The sequence below is a fragment of the Ctenopharyngodon idella genome, chromosome 17, assembly GCF_019924925.1.
Source record: "Ctenopharyngodon idella isolate HZGC_01 chromosome 17, HZGC01, whole genome shotgun sequence".
In the NCBI taxonomy this organism is placed as follows: domain Eukaryota; kingdom Metazoa; phylum Chordata; class Actinopteri; order Cypriniformes; family Xenocyprididae; genus Ctenopharyngodon; species Ctenopharyngodon idella.
In genome coordinates, this window is record NC_067236.1 from 12,500,833 (window position 1) to 12,521,290 (window position 20,458).

Consider the following 20,458-nt stretch of genomic DNA (forward strand, 5'->3'; position numbering starts at 1 on the left):
TGTTGCTGCTCTACTTTTTTCTCAGACACTGGGAGCGAGTGGCTGTGCTGGCTTTGAAGATCAGATGGGGACCCTCAGGAACAACAGGGCGATCTCTGATATTATTGCTAAAAACCAGGAGAGAGAGAGAGCGATAGAAAGAAAATGAAAAGATTCCATTTGGCCACTGTGACAGAGGCGGTTTGGAATGCCAAAGATTCCTTGGAGTTCCCTTGGGTTTATTGTGAGAACATTATGGAATGAATTCTGGGGGAAACGCGCGGGGGAGAAAAGTGTATTTGCATTACATAAGGCCCAGGCTGTGTTATAGAGAGAACAAACAATTATGAGTCAGAGAAATGAGGATTATGTGAAGAGAGAGAGGTGTCTGCATGTGTATGTAACAGCAGCAGAAGGAAATAGTTTAACATTGTGCAAAACATATCATCACAATGTTGTTTTTGGTACATTGCTATGTGGTTGCTGGAGTGTTTTCTGGTTGATTGTTTATTGGCTCTAGTCAAAAGATCCATAATCGAATGTCTCTATGCCATTTTTGTCCCTCAATATGGCTGAAGTCATCTACGTATGTTTCCCTGGCTCCCTGAATAGGGACTGGGATGTGACCTTCCATAGGTTCACTTAGTTGGTCTTACCCAATGCAACACCTTTTGCTTTTTAGCCACAAGCCCTTTGAGGCGGACGGCCATCAAAACAAATAATTGACTGATCCGATTTACACCGCTGTCTTGTGTGTTCAACATAAATCTTCAATCCCTTCACAGGACAAAGCCTGTGCAGTCTCTCATCCCCCTACTACTTAAAAGTTGAGGAGAAATCAACTGCAACACCACAACTTCAGAGCAGAAAGTAGTGTAAGGACCTTAAGGCGGGTGTACACTGTGCGAGTTCAAACACTCGGGAGGTCGTGAGCCATTGCACACGATACAAGTCAGTCCTGATAATCGTGTCAAAGCAGCTGGGAACGTGGCACGGCTGTACTGCATGGCGAGCCGGCGACAATCGCATGAGCTTTTGCGCTAAACATGCAGACTGGAGCTTTCATTGTTGTTGCTATAGGTTTGGATAGAAAAAAGAAAGAAAATTAAAAAGATGAGTGTGCAAATGATTTGGTGGAAAGCAGAGAACAGCACATCCATTCCCTTCAACAAAAACAACTAGAAAGTGTATTGTGTGTGTTTGTGTGTCAATTTATGTGCACGCTGTAGGGTTGCAGCCACTGGGCTATAATAATCATAGATCTAGCATATGACGTGGTTGTGTATGATTTGGCAATGGGGGCAGCCTATACACTGTTCAGAATATTTAAAAATTGTTGGGAGCTCGGGAGGTGGTCATAAGGTTCTCAGCTCGGCACGGAATTCCTCTCACACAATGCGAGCCGTAACCATATGAGCATCAACGATTTCCATGCGATTTCTCCCTATCGAGAAAAAAATATCGCCTGCGAGCTTGTACGACAGCAAAAATCGTACTGTATACACGGTGAATTGGGCTACTTTTAAGTTGTTGCCATGTGTAAAAACATACAAATTCAATGGAGAATTCAGCCACCCGATGCAGAAAACTTCATTGGGCAGTTTTTGGGCTACTTTTGACTGGCCATTGGGCTACTTTTGTTGAACACACCTTGAACGCACTCTCAACCCTGTGTGTACACTCGGATTTAAAGATATGCTCTATCTTAGTTCACAAAAAGACTTACTGAACCAAGTGCGAAATCCATACAGGATGCACTCACCGACAAGGCCTGCAAATTACAAATACATTTTAGGGATGTTAAGGCCATCAACCAACTTTACAGTCAGAAATCTCTAAGGAGCTGACTTCAACGGCATAAACGGAGGCCCTGTGAAGCCATCCAGGACCACAGATAAGTCCCAGGAAGGAACACAGATGGGACAGAAAGTTCTCATAAATCCTTAAGTAGAGCAATAGCTGAAGCAAATGCACACCACTTGAGGTGCAAGTTAAAGAAAAGTTCTCAACCATCTCATCCCACACATAATATGGAAGACAAGTGAATGTCTCCCCAAATAAACACCCTCAACATGAACGTGTTCACTTTAAGAGACACCAAGCCACACCTGCTTTCACAGAAAAACATTCTTGTAACTCCAGCACTGGTCCAAACTGCATTATACTGCATCAGGACACAAACAGATTCCACTAGAGAACATACAGCCTCCTAATTGAGGGAGCCCTCACATTCAAAATGGTCTCCTTCACTCCACTCCCAAGTCCACTAAAGAGCCTCGTTCACAGGCCAAACCCAGTTTCCACGTACTCAAACAAGGATGACATACTTCGACCCAAATATTTGCATTTTACCACCTCCACAACAACACTTACAGAATAAGCATGAATGAACATCTGAAGGTATGTTAAAAGATACAGTACAACTTACTGAAGCGTATAATATCTTGTGTAATCGCTCAATCAGTGTTTCAAAGGAATTCAAAGGCTTGTTAGTTCGCCAGAGAAATGAAATCTTTCACTAAATATGTACTATATTAGCCTATTCATTATATTTTACTCAACTTCTAAGTGATGTCTTGATTATTTAATGTATGTTAAAATAAATCTGTCATGAAAATGACAGCCACTATGTAAATGATTATATTTCAACAACGAATTGAAGTAAAAACATAATTTTATAATTCGATTTAGTTTAAGTTAATGCAAAAACTGCCTAATGTAAAGTTTACAAGTTTGCATACAATTTGTTATTTGAGTGTTTATATTATTATTATATCTAAAAATAAATAGCAACTGAATTTAGGTTAATAGTTTGGGCTCTGAACCTTTATTATTATAGTAATGTGCAAGTAAGGGCAAAACCGAGGTACGAACTGAACCGTCAGTTTTGTGTATTCTTACACCCCTAGTAGGAATATAGTGTTTCTCTGGTAACACTTTACGTAAAGCCTTTATGTATAATGCATTATAAAGGTATTCATAATGTATATTATAATGCATTATATCTTTCAATAAATAACTAACTCAAGTTAAAATGCATTAGAATATTTGCAGATTCATTGTTTCATCTGAAACTGGTTGCTTGTCAAGTGTTTTAATGCATTATACTTTCTAAAGGCTAAACATGAGTATTGTAATGTATTATATGTGGTTACGATTACAATTGCATTAAAAGGTGCATTACAAGTCATAATTAATGCATTAAAAATACTTTTATAATGCATATACATAATGGCTTTAAGTAAAGTGTTACCGTTTCTCTTATTGGTATGTTGTTGAAGAAAAGTTAAAAAAGGAAAGGGAAAAAATCTGTCTGACACAGATGCTGCTGATCACACAAGCAAGAAAAAAAATAATGCGCAGTGTGTGTGAGGGGGAAACGCTCCTCCCTCTCTCCTCCACTGACCTACTTCCAGCAGCACACAGGATGATGTTGATGTAGTCATGAGCTGAATGAGAAATGGCAACAGCCAACCGCCCCCCCCCCCCCCCATCTCTGTCTGACTCCTTCCCTGTCTCTCTTTTATACACCACTGCTCAAACAGTTTACCCAGCATGCCCTACCCTGTGGCTTAAATGCATAAGGGACAGCATAAACATTATGCGACTGCTGCTGGAGATGGTATAAGGAGGAGGAGACGGACTACTCGCTGAAAAATGAATGGGAAAAAAAATGGTTTAATATGGAAGCTGGAGAAATGGAAGTCCTGTCTTTCATTTGCAAGAACCAGTCACCTTTTTTCTTTTGTTTTTATACTAGTGAACTGCCTTTCTACTGCATATGTAGGCAGCTTCCTTCAAAGGCAGCATTTCAAGTGTAATGAAACCTCATAATGTAACTGATTTAGAATGTTTGTTTTTCTCGCTGCAGAACTATCCTTCTTCACCATCTTCACAAGAATCTGAGACTTGACATCACACTAAATTATTAAAGTTAGATCCTATATTTATATCGGTGTTAAAGTTAAAAGTAGTGTTTGTGTTATGTATTCAGAATGTTATTAAGAAAAGGGTTCATATCCTTAAAGTACATTGGCAGTAACACTCTATTAGATGTTTAACATGTTTAGAGACAGATGTCGAGAAACAATATTCAGACTCTGCTTCCTTTAAAATATGCAGATGAAAGCCTTCATAAAGAATTTATTGCTGTTCCATAAAATAAGCATTTATTTGAGAGCTGTACAAGAAAACTGCATGAAGTCTTTGAATTTATGTAGAAGCTATAAAGAAATAACTGTATATGGTTATGCGATAATGTGAATGTCCGATTAGAACTGATGATATATTATTAATGGGCTTTAGGGGAGCTTGATATATATTCCTCAGGGATGGGTATCATAAGGAATTTGATTATTTTGGTTCTGATTTTACTTAAAAGTTACGGTTTCTTAATGATTCCCTTAATAATATTAAGGGAATCATTAATAGTATAAGGTGTTCTGTCTGCATCAGCCTGCTTTGGTTTACATGGTTTTAGCCAATTTGGGCTGGTCTACATGGTTGATCAGCTCAAGCTGGCCTGGTTTCAACCTGGCAGATCATCTTGGACCAAAAATCCAGCTACCATATTATGTCATACCATGTTGGTTTTTGCAGCAGGGCTTGCACTTGCACTTGCACTTGTCATCTAGGGTTTGAGAAATAATCTGAAATAAACGAGGTTGACACTTTTATTTCCTTGCCACAAGTTTTTGGTAAGCTTAATGGAAACCACTACCATTCTGAATATGGTGGACATACTTGTGAGAACAGTGAGTCTAAGAACGCTGGGCTTGTTTCCCTCTTGTGTTTTCTCCGTTCCGGTGAGTGTGATGGGTACGGCCGCCTCTTATGGCAATTACTCATGCCCTCCCTTGCCTTCCTTCTCTTTTGCCATTGGTGATCATTGTAGCCTGGAAACAGAGAGGTCTTTGTAGCGCCCTGGGGGTTATGCCAGCACATCCAGCGAGGTGCCAGGAGGTTCCATTCACTGTGCCCACACGGACCGAAGAAGCGTTGGAGAGGGATGAGGGTTGTTGCTTTTCAGAGTCCAAGCTCCTTCATGGCCACTCCACACAGCTGAAGAGTTTCAGCCTCTAGAATAACAGTCTCTCTTTCATTGATGTTCCCATTCTGATGTTGAGCAATTAAAGCTGTTGGACTGCTGTGAAACTGCTTTAGATTCAACATCAGTGAGGTACATCAATGCAGGGAAGACTATACCAGGCAGTATGGAGGGCTTTCTCAACTCTCAACATGACGCTTTAACTTTGCTTGTTGTTTTTGGGTTCCATTTCTGTGGTTGAACACTGAACACATTTATTCAGTTTCTTGATGTTTGTCTTAATGTTTTTCAATTCATCTGTGGCCTAATGGTTACCTTGTCACCTTGTGTGGTCCTTATTAAATTCTGATTGCCTCTTTCTTTCTCTTTCAGATCATGCCCCCTAGATAGCAGACTCTTCGCCTCTCTGGTTGTCGGCTCCTCCTGATCGGAGAGGATGCCTCCCCGGAAGCGCACGCGGCCCGCCCTGGGCTTCCTGTGCTGCTTCAGCAGCAGTGAACCCCCTGAGATCAACCTGAAAGACAGTGTCCCCCTGCAGCTGCTGGAGTTCAGTGCCCCCATGCCCCCAGAGGAAGAACTGCATGCCCGCTTCTCTGAATTGGTGGTTAGTATCTGCTGGCTAGTGTGGTGGTCATGGTTTATACCATGAAATCTGTTTAATTTACTTCTAGATTCATTCAGGGAATCCATAATGTAACACATAAGTGGAAAATTTGAGAGGCTAACTGTCTCAGTGACTTTGCATAGTCTCCTAAAATTTATGATCAGCTTTTGTACTACAAGTGTTCCAAGCTGATGTTAGAAATTGGATGCTGACTTGCATTATTGAGGTTCAGACAATCGTACTAGTTCAGTGAAGCAAATTCAATACTGATCTCCGCTGCTGCCAAACAGCAGTGGTTTGGAGCATCTTGAATAATACAGTTTGACGAACAAAGTAGGGCATGTAATCTTTAAATGACTTAAATATCCAGTTAAAGGGATAGTTCACCCTAAAATGAAAATTAAGTTATAAATTACTCACTCTGGTGTTGTTCTAATGCTCTTCTTTCTTTTATGGACCACAAAAGGAGAATTTAAAAAAAAAAATTTCTCACTCATACTCGTCCATATAATGGCAGTTTATAGTGACCAACATCAAGCTTTTTAAAAAAGATGCAAAAGTATCAGTAAATAAGTGAGTAAATGATGACTTAATTTTCAATTTAGGGTGAACTATCCCTTTAAGAGAAAACTTTTTGTGAGTTGTGAGAATAATTAATTTTCTTTTTCTGTCTGTCTCTCTTTTTCTGTCTGGCTCTTTTTCTGTCTTTCTCCACCCTGTATTTGAGCTAAAAACAGATTGTGGAAAGGAAAAATGAATAAATAAAGCAGCTCATCATTTGGAGTGAAAACATGCCCAACATATGGGAGCTGTTAGGTAAATCACAGCACCCTTGTGCTTGATACAGAAGGAAAAAAAAATATATATATAATAAAATGGGTTTAACTGAAAAAAGCAGACTGCTGCTATGCACCATTCTTTCACTATGGATTAGCCCTATCTATTTAAACAAAGAAACAAACTGGCCCTTGTTACTGCTCTGCCAAACATTTAAATGGCTGCACCGCATATGGAGCAAGATTGTCCATTTTCTGCAAACACCAAACAAATACCCAACTGACATTGTTTTCCATATATGAGAAATATGTCAAAACATGCACTTGTTACAGTAATATGATAAATATTTTCTCACAGGAAGCTGGAAGAAACCTGACAGAACTAGGTCACTGTTGACAGGATTAACAGTTTTTTGGAATATGATATGAGTTTAAAACTTGCAAACAGAGGCCACGTTCCCCACTCTGTGATGAAGACACAGACGTGCACAGATGAGAATGTATTTTGGTTTATATTTAATATATAAACCTGTAGAGTTGCAGATTGGTGGTAATATAAATAGCGGCTATTTACACTGAGTGCAAATACAGTTAGATGCTATTTACACTAAATGAAAATAGCAGTATTTTCTTTGCACTAAGTGTAAATAGTAGTTAGATGCTATTTACACTTAGTTCAAATAGTGGTAGATACTGTTTGCATCTCAGTGTAATGAAGCCCTCCTCTACACCTACACCTACACCTAACCCTACCCGTTAAACACTTTATTTCCACTACTAAATACCCCTTAGGCACTTCATATCCACTTTTCGAAAATGTTTCTCAGCTTACTCTGGTTCTGCTCTTGTTATCAGCAGGATTTCTTTAGTAATTTTGTCTGGCTCAATCAGACAGTGGTGGGCGGAGTTTATTTTAAAGTTACTTTTTGAATTTACATCATCATTTCAGATGTTCCTTCTATTTAATTTAATTACTGACACATAAAAAAAACTCTCCCACCCTATAACATAGTAATGTAGCTGCAACACAAAACTTTTGCCTCTCTATCACCATCTCTGTTTAAAACATAAAATTGCAAGTTACTTGCAGAGTAATTTTCTTTTTTTTTTTTTTATATACATGGGTTGTGCTTCGACACTGCTCCTCTGTGCAATGAATGTGTGATCACCACATCAGAGCGGATCTGTCATTGTACATCAACATAAGAATAAGTAGTACAACCTACTACTATGTAACATATCTGTTTTGTTTTTTTGCAAATCAGCTAGCTACCTACTGAGCCACTGAAATGTCTCACCTGTTCAGCAGGGAAAAAAAAGAATCTCTGCATGAGTATTCAAACTCTTCGGATCTAGGAGTTGTCGCCACCTCTCAAAAGCCATTCCGATATTTACTGTATTCTCATTTTAGCATGGGCTCTGTCGCATTCCCTTTTTGACTGAATGCTCTTCGCATTTTGAGGTTTCTTAGTTTTGTCAACAGGTTATTCCCCAGATGTCAGCGATAATTGCCACTTAGACCTTTCTAGATTAAAAGCAGCCATCATAATGATAAGTTTTAAATTCTAAGCAACTCCATCCTCCGCATACACCATATAGTAGACAGGTCTTCTTCTTTCTCTTTACGGACATGTCGTGATCAAATAACCTAAACATAAATAACCTCAAACTGACATTTCCTGTGAAATCGGACCCGACAGCTCAAATTATAAATCAATTTTATAAGCTTACCGTTGTGAATCGGGGTAAGGTAGGGAGACAGTTTTGAACACCGATCACTTATGTACTTGCTTCTATAACAGATTTTTGTTATTTTCTTAACCAAAAAAGTTACATACTGCAGCTTTAATCAGCTAAATGGTAAACACAGCTGACTTGTATACCTGTAGTCTTCACTACATTTTCACAACAGCTCTCTAGTCTGAGGAACTGAGAGCCATTTGCTGCAGAACCAGGTTTGAAAAGAAGAAAATCGTCCAACAGTTAACATCTTTGGTCAATTCAATCAGTCATTGTCTCTGACTGCACGCATGCCTGTAGAGTAAATGTGTAAGCAACCCTTCCATGCAGATATGAGCTGTAAATGAGACTGGAGTAATTAGCTCCTTCTGATTGATTGTTTCATGATGGTGATAGATCATATGACGGGGCTGAGTGGATGCAATCAATCAGCAACTCGTGCGACACAAAACCTCACATCAGTTTGCAGTTGTTCAGTTTTTTTTTTTCTTGAGACGTGGCTGTGTGTGTTCAGACAAATGTGATAATCATAAATTTAGTTTTACTTGCTCACACATTTGGATACAGCGGCCTCTTTGCAAAAACATGGAATTTATCAGAAAGTTGTATGCTGTGGTTGTATCTTGTATCTGTTTGTGTGTGTGTGGGTTCTGTCTTTGGCGCATTGACCTGTGTTTGAGTGTTCTGTGCTTGTGTGCATGTGTGTTTATTCACTCATGTAAAGGGCTGGGTATCGTTCAAAAATTTTCGATATCAATACTGATACCTTGACTTCGATACCGATTCCTGAATGATACCTTTTTCGATACCAATTTTATAAAATCTGTTTTAACAAGATTACATTACCTCAAAAAATCTTTGTAAACGAGTGAAACACGTTCGTTGCATCTTGCAGTGAAATGAGAGTTTTGTGTCTTTATTAAAATCAACACATTAATGATTTATCACTCATACACCTGCAATTAATTGGAATGTTATTTTTTTTATTACTTGGCCCGTCCCGCGGATTATATATGAAGTGTATATATACTGTGTATACCGTACCGTTCTGCACACTCGGTTCGGCACGTACTTGCACCGCGGTTCATCTCATATCTGACGACGCATTCGCATCTATAATATGGTTTGCAGAAAATAAATAAAACAGACAGACAGAGTTAGGCTAATGTATGTTTCTGTCGATAGATACGCATTCTGGCTTCCCCTAAACTTTGTTCAGTGCGAGTGACCAGTCATTTACGCCATCATCACCCGGGTGTTGACGAGCGCACGGGCGCAGGTGAGACCTGAACAGCACACGTTGCTATCTGCGTTTAAACTAAACTCATTTAAGCCTTGCCAATTTAAACATTCGAGTGCAAGGTGCGAAAGAGAACTTAATATGCGCGCGCTGTGAGAAGATGTTTTTCAATGCACGCGTAAGCGCGTGTACAGCGCGCAAATATTGAGGTCTCTTTCAAGTCTTGTTCTTGAATGGACAAATTCACACAAAATTGTCAACATGCCCGTCTTGGCGAGTATCCTAGCAAGCATAGTAGGTTATGTCTTAAGTGAACTTATACACTCGAGAAAGAATGCAAGAGTTCAGTATCAGTGTACTGATCCGTGTGTTATGTCTTAAAGAGACAGCAGCCCTTGCATTCCTGCTGTCTGAATGTGTTTTTAATGTTAATCAAACAACAAAAGACAAGGAAATCACTCATTGTTCATGACTGAATAGTAACTTAATAATTAATAATGATTGATCTGTATTTAATTTATACAGTAAAGATTACATGCAATGTTGTTTTACATTTTATTAGCTACTTTATTCAATTTCTGTACCTGAAAACTGGATACATGAAAAACCTGAAAAGCTTTATGTATTTGTATCTTTGCTTTCCTGTATTTATTTGTGCCGTTTGATTATTTGTTCTTATTTTCTTTATTTTTATTTAACTGTAGTAATTTTTTACCTGAACATAGCACATACCGAACCGTACCGAAACCGTGAGCCTAAAACCGTGATACAAACCGAACTGTGAGTAATCTGAACCGTTGCACCCCTAATATATATGTATGTATATGTGCTTTTTCAGGAGACAACCGTTTGAAAATGTCCACTCTGAGGGTGTGGATGATGCTTGCACACAGTGGCAGTATCAGGAGGACGCTGATACCCCTTTTCTACCAGAATTATTCGCGTTCTGGAGCCAGAGCCCGACACGATTGCGTGTTTCCATAGACTTGAGGAACGAACGCTGATGTAACGCTGCTGTGTGTTATACCTGCCCATAACTAATCTAAAAAACAATGCGCGTCCCGCTGTTTGTGCAGGCAGTGCGGCACTTTTGTTTTGCTGTTCACAGTATCTGGAGTGACTGTAGTGAACCGGCTGCTCGCATAAACAGCCGGTACTCTCACCCGTCCTTTTCGGAGATAAACTGTAAGTAAAACCGTTGATTCACTCGTTCTCTCGCACTCAGGGTCTCTCTTGCGCGCATAGTTTTATCTATATAAATAAAATTTAGTGCAATGTTATTACATTGCTCAGAGAGAGCGACAGCATTTCTCCGCCCCTCTCTCCGGCTCCGTTCTGAGGTATCGAAATTTGGTACCGAATGAGAAGACACTTTTCGATATTCAATAGTATCGAGGCAATTCGGTCAGTACCTAAAAAGTATCGAATTCGATACCCAGCCCTACTCATGTATATGCGTGTTTACTTTTAGAAGTTTTGGTCAGCTAATGAGGTCAACTTACTTTGAAGGTGAAGGCAGAAATGAACAGATGCATGAACAGAAGAAGAGTGTGTCCCTGCCATAAGAGAAAGTCAAAAACTGTCATTATATGTTTAGTCTGAAGAGGCTGTCAATAACAGGATGTAGTTAGTAACTTGGTGCATTAATATAGAATTCAACTGATGTACCGTCACTTAAAGGGGTACTTCTTAAAACTTGGGTGCCTATGTATGAAAGGTGAAAAAAAATTAAATCAGTGCTTCCTGACTGGAGAGAACAGAAAAAAGGCTGTTGTCTTCCCTTTTGCCAAATACTGACTGCACTGGGCATTTTGCTGTCGAAGGCCACTTCCACCAGTCTGCTATGGTTACACTTACCAGTCAAATGCTTGCTTTAGTAGGAAATACTTCTTAGCAAACTTCTAGTCATAATGGGAGTTCAACGGGAGCGAGTTGCTTTTGGTTTCTAGTGATGGATCTAGTGCGTTGAAGGCAGTGGCTAAAGGCTGCAAAGAATTGTAAATACGGAGAGAATGTAACGATGGAAAATCTAATGAACCTCTGTGTTCGTAGTCATCCAGTCTGAAATGTCCACTACAAACAGAGTTTTATGCATATGCCTAACTGTTCTTTTGATAACCCTTTGTTGATCTGACTGTCTATGGGCAGTGAACAAAAACGCGGAAGTATAATCTGTAGTTTATCAAAGCCCTGGAGCTGTCAAAAATCACGTTTTTCTCGGTCCAGGCAACACAGAGAATGGGTAAACTTTGTTTATTTACATACGCTACCGACATTGTAACAATACAAAGTGGGTGGAAAATCGGCGTTAAGTTACACTTTAAGGCATTCAAGCCCTACTTAAAATGCCTGAATGCCCAAGCAGATGCCACTTGTTTTGATACCTTTTTTTTCAGAACTATCCATTTTTCCAATTATTTTTAACCTACTGGTCTTAACCTACTGATTTTTAGTTGATGTATGAAGTCAGTTTACACAGTCCTAGGAGCCACAAGTGTAGTTTATCACATTGACCAAGAGCATGTTCCACAAGACACTTAATTTAAATGAACCTTTATTGTTATAATATTTTGTTACACAATGTTTAGGATCACTGTAAACTGCAGCAGTTAGTTTTGTAAGATTTTGATTGGCCAAGCAGCGTTCCGAGACTTTTGTATCATTCCGCTTGTCTGTTGTGGCGTTCCAGACAGGATGCTAGTCTGTGTGTTATGAGAGAGTCACTGATTTGTTCAATAACAAATTAATAAAACACACCTACTGTGTGTTGCTCAGAGACATGCTTTGGTTTATCTTGTTTTGGTTTTGTTGGGAAAAATAGTCATGTAATATCACATTTATGCTGTTTATGTTGATTGTCCGAATATCAGCACGATAACATTACCTGTGGCCACCTGCCGCCGTGCGAATCACAGCCGTTCTGATATTCGGAACAACAGAGCTCTTATTAATATTGCAATATTGCTTAGTTAAACCTTGCATACACAGCCTTCGCAGATGACTGATTAGTCAGACAATTTTTTCAAATAAATAATGAGTGAAGATTACAGAATGACATAATAATGGTACAGCCCTTTCCCTCCTTTCGGCTGCCCAGCCTTCCTGGAGTGGAGAGGTCAGAGATGTGTTTCTTCCTCATTTCCGTGGCTGAGAGCTTTGGGTGTGGTGATATCGGCCAATGAGCTTCCTGGCTACTGCTGCCACCTCAATGTCCTCAGTCAACCTTTCTGTCCTCGCACCATGACTCAGCTGATTAGATCTGGATGATAAGGGAGTGGGCCAGTAGAGAAAATGTGTGACGAATTAGGTTTGGTATGGGCTGTCATGGTAAGAGATTGTTACTTGAGATTTACTTGAGTGGAGATGAGACCCATCCTTAATTGAGTATTAATTTAGGGGCAAAATTGCATATTACTGAGGGCGTTTCAGTTGGAATTAAACATTTTTAGAGCCCTTATAGGAATAATGTACTCCAAAAATACCAAAAAAATACCAAAATTCATCATCACTATCCCTTGTGTTGTCCAAACCCTGTATCTCTGACTATTCTTCCATGAAACACAATAAAGATATATATTTTTTTAATTTCCAGGGTGCTCGCTTTCATAATGTGGACTAGGGCTGTTGACCTTCTAATGACATTGGAAGTTTCTCTCTTCATAGTAGCCTGCATATATCATTATATTAAAATATAGTACAGATTGAATTATAGTTTTGTTTTAAAAAATGTGACACATAAGAAACAATTAGGTTTAACATCATTAACATCAGACCTGCTTTTATGGTACATTTTACTATACGTTTTCATATTTAGATGAACTATTCCTCTAAGTTGTTCTTTCTGTTTATGATGCATGATGCTCTCTGTTTGGTCACTGCTGGCTGAAACAGTTTCCTGTCAGTCCTCTGTGGGCCACATATGACTTCCTTCCATTTTGACCATCTCTAAATCTTTCCCTCACTAAGTCTTTCCTGCTCCTCCCTCATTTTAACTCTGCCTTTTTTCTTGTTCCCTCTCTCACTATTACTGTATGTCCATGGCTCTATAGAGAAGGACTGTGAATTGAATTGTCAGTGCCTTTTAAATGCAATTCCTTAAACAAAATCTAGAGTTCTAGTGGAAAAATAAAATCAATTGAATGATAGAATTATATTTATCATGCAGTAAATGTAATTATTAACAATACATCACACTTTTAGTATAAATGTCATGACAACTTTCGGAGTGTTTGGCATGGTAATGGATATGACAATATTAATATGTTTGGTGTTGGCAGAATAGATCTGCTACGCTGCTGCTGCTGTTATTGCTGCTGCAGAGCAAGTACGGGACTTGCTACTGCCAATACATACACGACACGATCTATACAGGTGGAGCTGGGGGAGGTGGAGCGTTTCTGAAAGTGTGCTGCAAACTGTTACGCAGATGCTGAGCTGCAAGCTCATTGGCTGCTGATACAGCAGGAACCAATTAGCTGTGACCTATAGAGAATCATGTGATTGCATGCAGATTGAGTAAAGGACCTATCAGCCTGTGCCATCTAGAGTTTCACGACAGAACTTTATTTTAAAATGTTATCTGAAAATGGATGAGATGGACATTTTGTGGTCCAAACATTTTTTTTGATGGATTTACTGAGGACAGTTAAACTAATGATCTATAATGTTCATATAGTTCACACTATGTGAGTTTCACAGCAGTTAAAACTTAACCTAGGGCTCTTTGGATTGGAAATAGTGACATTGGCAAGTGACATTAGCACTATAAGGTTTGTTACAGTATGTAAAGTTGAGGTTGTTACATGCTTTCTCTTTATCTCACTCTCACACACTAGACTGAACATACTACAAATACACAGGAACTACACAATGACTACAAAACACACACAGAGACAAATTAATGGGGCTGGTATTATATCTTTTCACTATGCTTTTTAAGATATATGATGTTAAGTGTGGCTCAGTTGTCATGTGTTCTCCTTTCCTCAGGATGAATTGGATCTCACAGACAAGAACAGGGAAGCCATGTTTGCTTTGCCTGCTGAGAAGAAATGGCAAATCTATTGCAGCAAGAAGAAGGTGAGTCCTTCACAACATAATTAATAATTTAAGGTTTTCTTTAGCAGTTTGCTAAAATGACTAAATGGCTACTTTTTTTATTTTGTTAGTCACTGACTAAAGAATGGTTTAGCATTTTTTGTAAACATTTCATTGTGAGACAAAGCCTTTGAAATAGATGAAAACTACAGCTTCTTTGAATCCTCTGGCCAAAACGTCTACCTCACTTATCACACACACAGCCCCTCCCTTCCTCCTCAGAACACCATCCTTTTGAAACTCATGTCTGTGGTCAGCCACTTTCAGGATATTACTCCCTTTCTCCCTGATTACAGAGAGAGAGAAGGCAATAGCTGCTTTCAGAAGCCTCAGTGGAATACAGATTTAAATAAGCTGGCTTTAGCCATTTCCAGTTTATGTTTTTATGGAAGTGCTATTGTTTTGAAAAGGCCTGCGGAGTGAACGACAACCACTGTAGCTCCGGTCTGGCAATGTTGTCTTTGTTGACTGTTACAGTTTAGTTTCCATTGTATCTTCAAAGCCTTGTAGAAAGTTTGGATCCATGTTTGCACCTGGAGCTCTGGACACTTGGCCTGGGTTTGGGAGGTGGAATTATTGGTAAAGTGGGGTGTGGCTATGTGAGCAGTTTCTGGAACAAAGTTGTCAGCAGTTGATGTTCTCTCAATGCTGCTGTGCTCAAAAATTACTTCCTCTCAGAGCTAAAAGTTAGAAAAGAGGGAAACAAACCAAATCCAGGAAACAGGAACCAGAACCAAGCAACAGACGTCTTGGAAAACAAGTTGTGAGATCAAACAAAAAGCTCATTCATGTCTGCAGTAATGGAGAATTGCCACAGAAGCCCACCACATGGCCTGCTTAAAATGCACAGCAATGTAAATGGAACAAGCAAGGCTATGTGTTTAGAGTAAGCACTCGAAAGAGAGACTTGAAAGAAACAAGATGGGAGAGAGACGTTGAAGCAATTCTTCTGAGGTTCCCTGCACTTAAAAACTATCAAGTAAATGTCTGTACACACTTAAAACATTTCCTTCTATATTTACACAGTTACTGGCAGCAGAGATGCCAGCAAGTTGCTGTATATTTTGGTTTACAGTAATTGTACTTTAATGCAATTTACAGTATACAGAACAGTTGTATATAACTGTATTTTGTAATTTGATCTGTTTATACTGTATTTTATTATACTGTATTGTACTGTAATATCTATATTGATACATTTCTGGTAAATATTACTACTACTACTAATAATAATCACTAATAATGATAATATTATACAGTATATTATAATTATAGTTAGTATATTATATAAATCTAGTTTAATACTATTATACTTCAGAAAAACATTACAAATCCAAAGGCGATCTAAACAATGTTCTTGTCAAAACTATTTTTGTTCAGTCAATTCATTTAAACTATTAAAAACATTTTAAAACATTTTGGTACTGTGTTTTTTACTTAGGATACAGTGCATCAGCAATTTACAGACATAAAAGCCTTTTAAGTGTGCAAGAATATATATGAAACAAAAACATGCAAGAGAGGGGGACTTGAGGACTGGTTTGTCCTTTGTCCTAACTTGACTTATCTTAAAAATTATACCAAATGTAGGGCATGTGAGTGATGGCAAACAGGCCACTGGCCCATAGTTTGAAGTCTTCCATGCAAACTCCATCAAGGACTGAATGAAGCTGTTGGCATGTGGGTTAACAACCATCATCTTCCTCTACACCACTCTCCTGGTCTTCTTGCTCACTTCCTGTCTGGCAGTACAGCCTGTTGATGATCGGACCCCAATGGTGAAACTGGTACCAATAGACAATCTCTATAACCACAAATCACCCATTTATGTTGTAAGAGAAACTTCTGTATTTTTCAACCTGAACATTGTTTTCCCATGTTTTTGTGTCTGCGTGACTAATTGAAATTGGTCCAGTATTGACCGCAATGGCTGCAGCTGTAATGTTTTTGAGCATTTGCGCACCATCAATGTATGTCTACTAAAAGTGCTTGTTTTGCCACTGACAGGTTCGGATCGGACAACAATATGAAAAGAATCCCTGTAGAGATAGACTTTTTATTAATCATAAGATCCTTTTCGTTTAAACACAAACGGCCATTTATTGCTCTCCTCAAACCTACCAGACTGCAATGACAAATACAGTAATTTTGCCATCGCAAAACACACTTCATTAAAATTCAAAAGAAACAAAATAAAACTCATCAAAACCATCTTGGTTTGTCTTTCCACTGTTCTAACTCTGGTTTGGTTGAAATAAACCCTTAGATAATTCACTTGTTGAGTTGTATGATAAAAGTGATAAAAGTAACTGATAATCATGATAAAAGTTACTGGACTTCCACCGTTCTCCTCCTCCAGTGACCAGGAGTTGTGTTTTCTGTGATGTGATGTCAGGTGACATCTTTTTTTGTTTAAAGAAATCCTGTATTATTGCCAGACATATTGCAGTCAGGATACAGCAAGGCTAGAGCAACACTAAAATATACTGTAAAATATTCCCGCTCAATCAAAAGAAAACAGAATGCAGTATAAACTAAGGTATTTTACTGTAATGTAGAAATGTGGTATTGTACTGCAGGTTTTTACAGTACCTTGCTAAATCTGCAGCGACATCTAACATCTAACCCTAACAGTGCAGCCTTTAGAAATCACACTGTTCTCACCATCAAGATGTCGAATTCTGCTGCTTGGCAAGAGTCCTGCATGTTCACTCATGCCATTCATGCAGATGGCTAAAGTGCCTTTTAGGTTCTTTATTGCAACACAGTCAGTAAGCCCAGCGCTTTCAATGAGAAATATCTCAGTTACATATGTCACTTTGGTTCTCTGAGTAGGGAATGAGATGCTGCGTCAATAGCTGATGCTTTGGAAACACTATACCACAGTGCCATAATATGAAGTGAATGCCAGTTTTCCAGTTTATACTGACAAAAATGAAGAACCAGGAGTTAGATAAACATCCAGATCGTAAATTCCAATAAAAGTATGCGGAGAGGCCCAGGCTGCAAATATAACCCATGTACCTCATGAGAAAACGAAATAGCATTTCTCACCCCATGTGACATTCTTTGTTTTGTAGAAGCAGCACCCTTGCTGCAGCCACAAAAACAGTTAACGTAAATTCTCAGTACCCTAACCAGACAAAGCCTATGCAATTGCTCATTCCCCTTTGACTCAAAGTGTGGAGGAGAAAGGACCGCAACACAACAACTTTGAAGTGGAAGCAAACTTTGCTATCCTAGCCTTGGTTTCAATAAGATCTAAACCAGGCCAGGATCAAAATCCATACAGGAAGAGCTCACAGATAAAACCTGCAAATCTCCAATCCTTTTTTGAAAGATGTCAGGGACAATAACAAAATGTTTTTAAGAGTCAGTATTCCTCAGAGTCTGAAAATAGGAATCTGTTAAACCTTGTTTAGAAGGTAGCCTTCTTGAGAAGACTGCACTGTAAAATCTACCTTACTTAAAAAAAAAAAAAAAAAAAAAAAAAACAGTGAAAATTGATTGCCATAAAAACAAGTGAATTAAGAATAGTATGTTGTACTAACAAATGCTTATTTAGTGTACTACACTCATACAAGAGTTCAAGTAACTAGAAAATAACTATAGAGTGTACTTGATCATTTACTTTAGATTTACAATTGACTACTCTGAGTATAGACTACTCAGAATTACTATTTCAACAACTAAAAACTTTCAAGTGAAACAAACTGTACTATATGCCGACTTCAAGAGTTCATTGCGACAAATAAATTAAGCAGTATGGCTTTATTTGCCAATTTTATATGCTGTCTTTGTTGTCAAATAAAATTGTTTTTTAATGGTCAGAGTCTTATCAAAATTGTCTTGTCTTATCTTATCTTTTTTTTTTTTTTTTCCCTTAATCAAAGAAAACACTAATCACCATAAAGGTGACTTAAACAAATCCATCTTAGGAAATCAACTTATGTGTTGTTTTCTCAAAATTTTCAGTTTTGACAATTCAACATCTAAGATGACTTCGGAAAATGAATGAATGCAACTAAGGAAAAAGAGAACTGCAGAAGAGGGGGAAATGAGTGAAAATTCTATTGAGATTGCCCAGCCTCTTTTTTATTTTTATTTATTTTTTTTTTTATTTTTTTTTTTATTGATTTTCAAAATCAAACTTAATCCATATATTTTTTTGGATAAAATCCTGTCCCGTTCTTCTTTTTTTTTTTTTCCTTGTTCAGTAAGCCATTTTACTCTGAAATGCATCACAATATGATAATGAAGTCAGTCACAACATTAGTTTTAGGTTGACTTTAAACATCCTTGACTGGAATTTAACTTGAGAGAAGCAGATCTGGATAAATCATTGTAAAACACAACAAATTATTTTTTGCATTGGAAATTGAATCTCTGTATATTTTGGCAAGTTAGAAAAGAGGACAACCCACTGAGATGTTGGATTCTGGAAAGATGTTTGTCTAGATCTAAAAAGCAAGGCCAATTACTGCACTGGCTTTGGGACAGGCAGAAATCTGTTTGCTAATGTGATTTAGCTGGGGGATTCTGGAGAGGCAAACTGTTATTGAAGGAACAGATCCTTGTTTGGCCCACAAATATAGTTCCATTCTCAAGTCACATAACATACTCTTGAGCTTGTGCAGACTGTTCGAATTGTGTCAGAGCTCTTGAGGAAATGTGTAGCAGATCAAATACACATCACAAAATTAAAACTTCATTAACGCACAACCCTGCAGTGGTCTGTCTCTCGGCTAGTCTGTCCTTACCCCTAGGTGCTGTAGGGTCCGTAACTGGCACCCCCAGAGGGAAAGGGGGGTCGAGTGCAGTCTCAAGGGTACCCCCCAACCTGCGAGTAACAGAGCGAGGCCAGTGCTGTGATCGCTAATGCGTGTCACCGGCCTCACTCCGTTCCCACGGCTCTCGGCCCCGCCCTGCTTGCCACAGAGAGATACCTAAGACAAGACAATGGACATATATAAACTCACTGAGTTACCCTATGCTTAGGAAGTTGTCTTCAATGACACTAAAATGGAACTGAACGAAGTAGAACATTTTTAAAAAGAAATGTCTACATAAGCATCACCTGAAGCGCATGGTTTTTAACTAGAGTGAACAGTCAATACATTCCTTTATTATAATGAAATTTAAGTATAGTTATAATCACCATTGCTCAGCTTGCTCTGGTTTCCCCCCACAATATAGATCTTGTGCGCCAGAGAAACAAGCGTCAAACAAGCAAACAGCCATCTTTAGTATTTTTATTTTTGAACTTCCGGTTTTGCGGTAACTCTGTATATTTCTATGGCATTGCTGTTGAAGAGTAATTAGCTTGTGAAGTGGATTTACTTATTGTAGAGTTAACAAAAGTTATCATGAGCATGGTAATGTTTGAAGCGGGTGTCATAACATAGCTTACGATGCATCAACGGGATCGTTGAACGGTATTTGTAGGTAAGGGCTACAAAAATTTTCCAAGGCATTAGATTAACAATGGAACACAGTGAAGACAATCATCAAGAAAGTATGACACAACTGTGACATTATCAGGAAGAAGGCGTTCCTCCAAAATTGATGAGAAGACAAAGAGAAAACTGGTTAGGGAGGCTGTCAATAGGCCTACAGCAACTCTTCAGATGCAGCTCTTCCTGGCAAGAACTGGTTACTCCCTACATGTGACAATTATCTCCAGTATCCTCCATCTGTCTGGGATATGGGGCAAGACGCAAACCATTTCTGACTAAAAAACGTCCAAGCCCGGCTAAACTATGCAAAGGCATCCAGTATCAAGCGTAGCGTTCGTTCTGGCGGGTCACGTCAGTCAAGCTCTTATCAGCTGACTCTTAGCTGATCCACGTCTACCTATAGGAATACGACACCCATCACAGCATCCCTGTATACAAGGTCCATTCAATATTATCAGCAGCTTTACTGCGATGCTCAGGAGCTAATTACCCTCCTCCATCCCCAGCTCCTCCTTTCGT

General features: G+C 38.7%; 1 protein-coding gene across 5 annotated transcripts in view; it reads left to right on the forward strand.

Annotated features, from left to right (window-relative positions):
• daam2 (dishevelled associated activator of morphogenesis 2) overlaps positions 1-20,458 on the forward strand; it is a 91,324-nt gene that overhangs the window by 30,093 nt on the left and 40,773 nt on the right. For all 5 annotated transcript variants that reach the window (XM_051869289.1, XM_051869288.1, XM_051869291.1 and 2 more), the window contains exons 2-3: positions 5,399-5,630; positions 14,376-14,465. In XM_051869289.1, coding sequence (XP_051725249.1) covers positions 5,463-5,630; positions 14,376-14,465 — 258 coding nt within the window. In that variant the 5' untranslated portion in view covers positions 5,399-5,462. The remainder of the gene's footprint in view (positions 1-5,398; positions 5,631-14,375; positions 14,466-20,458) is intronic.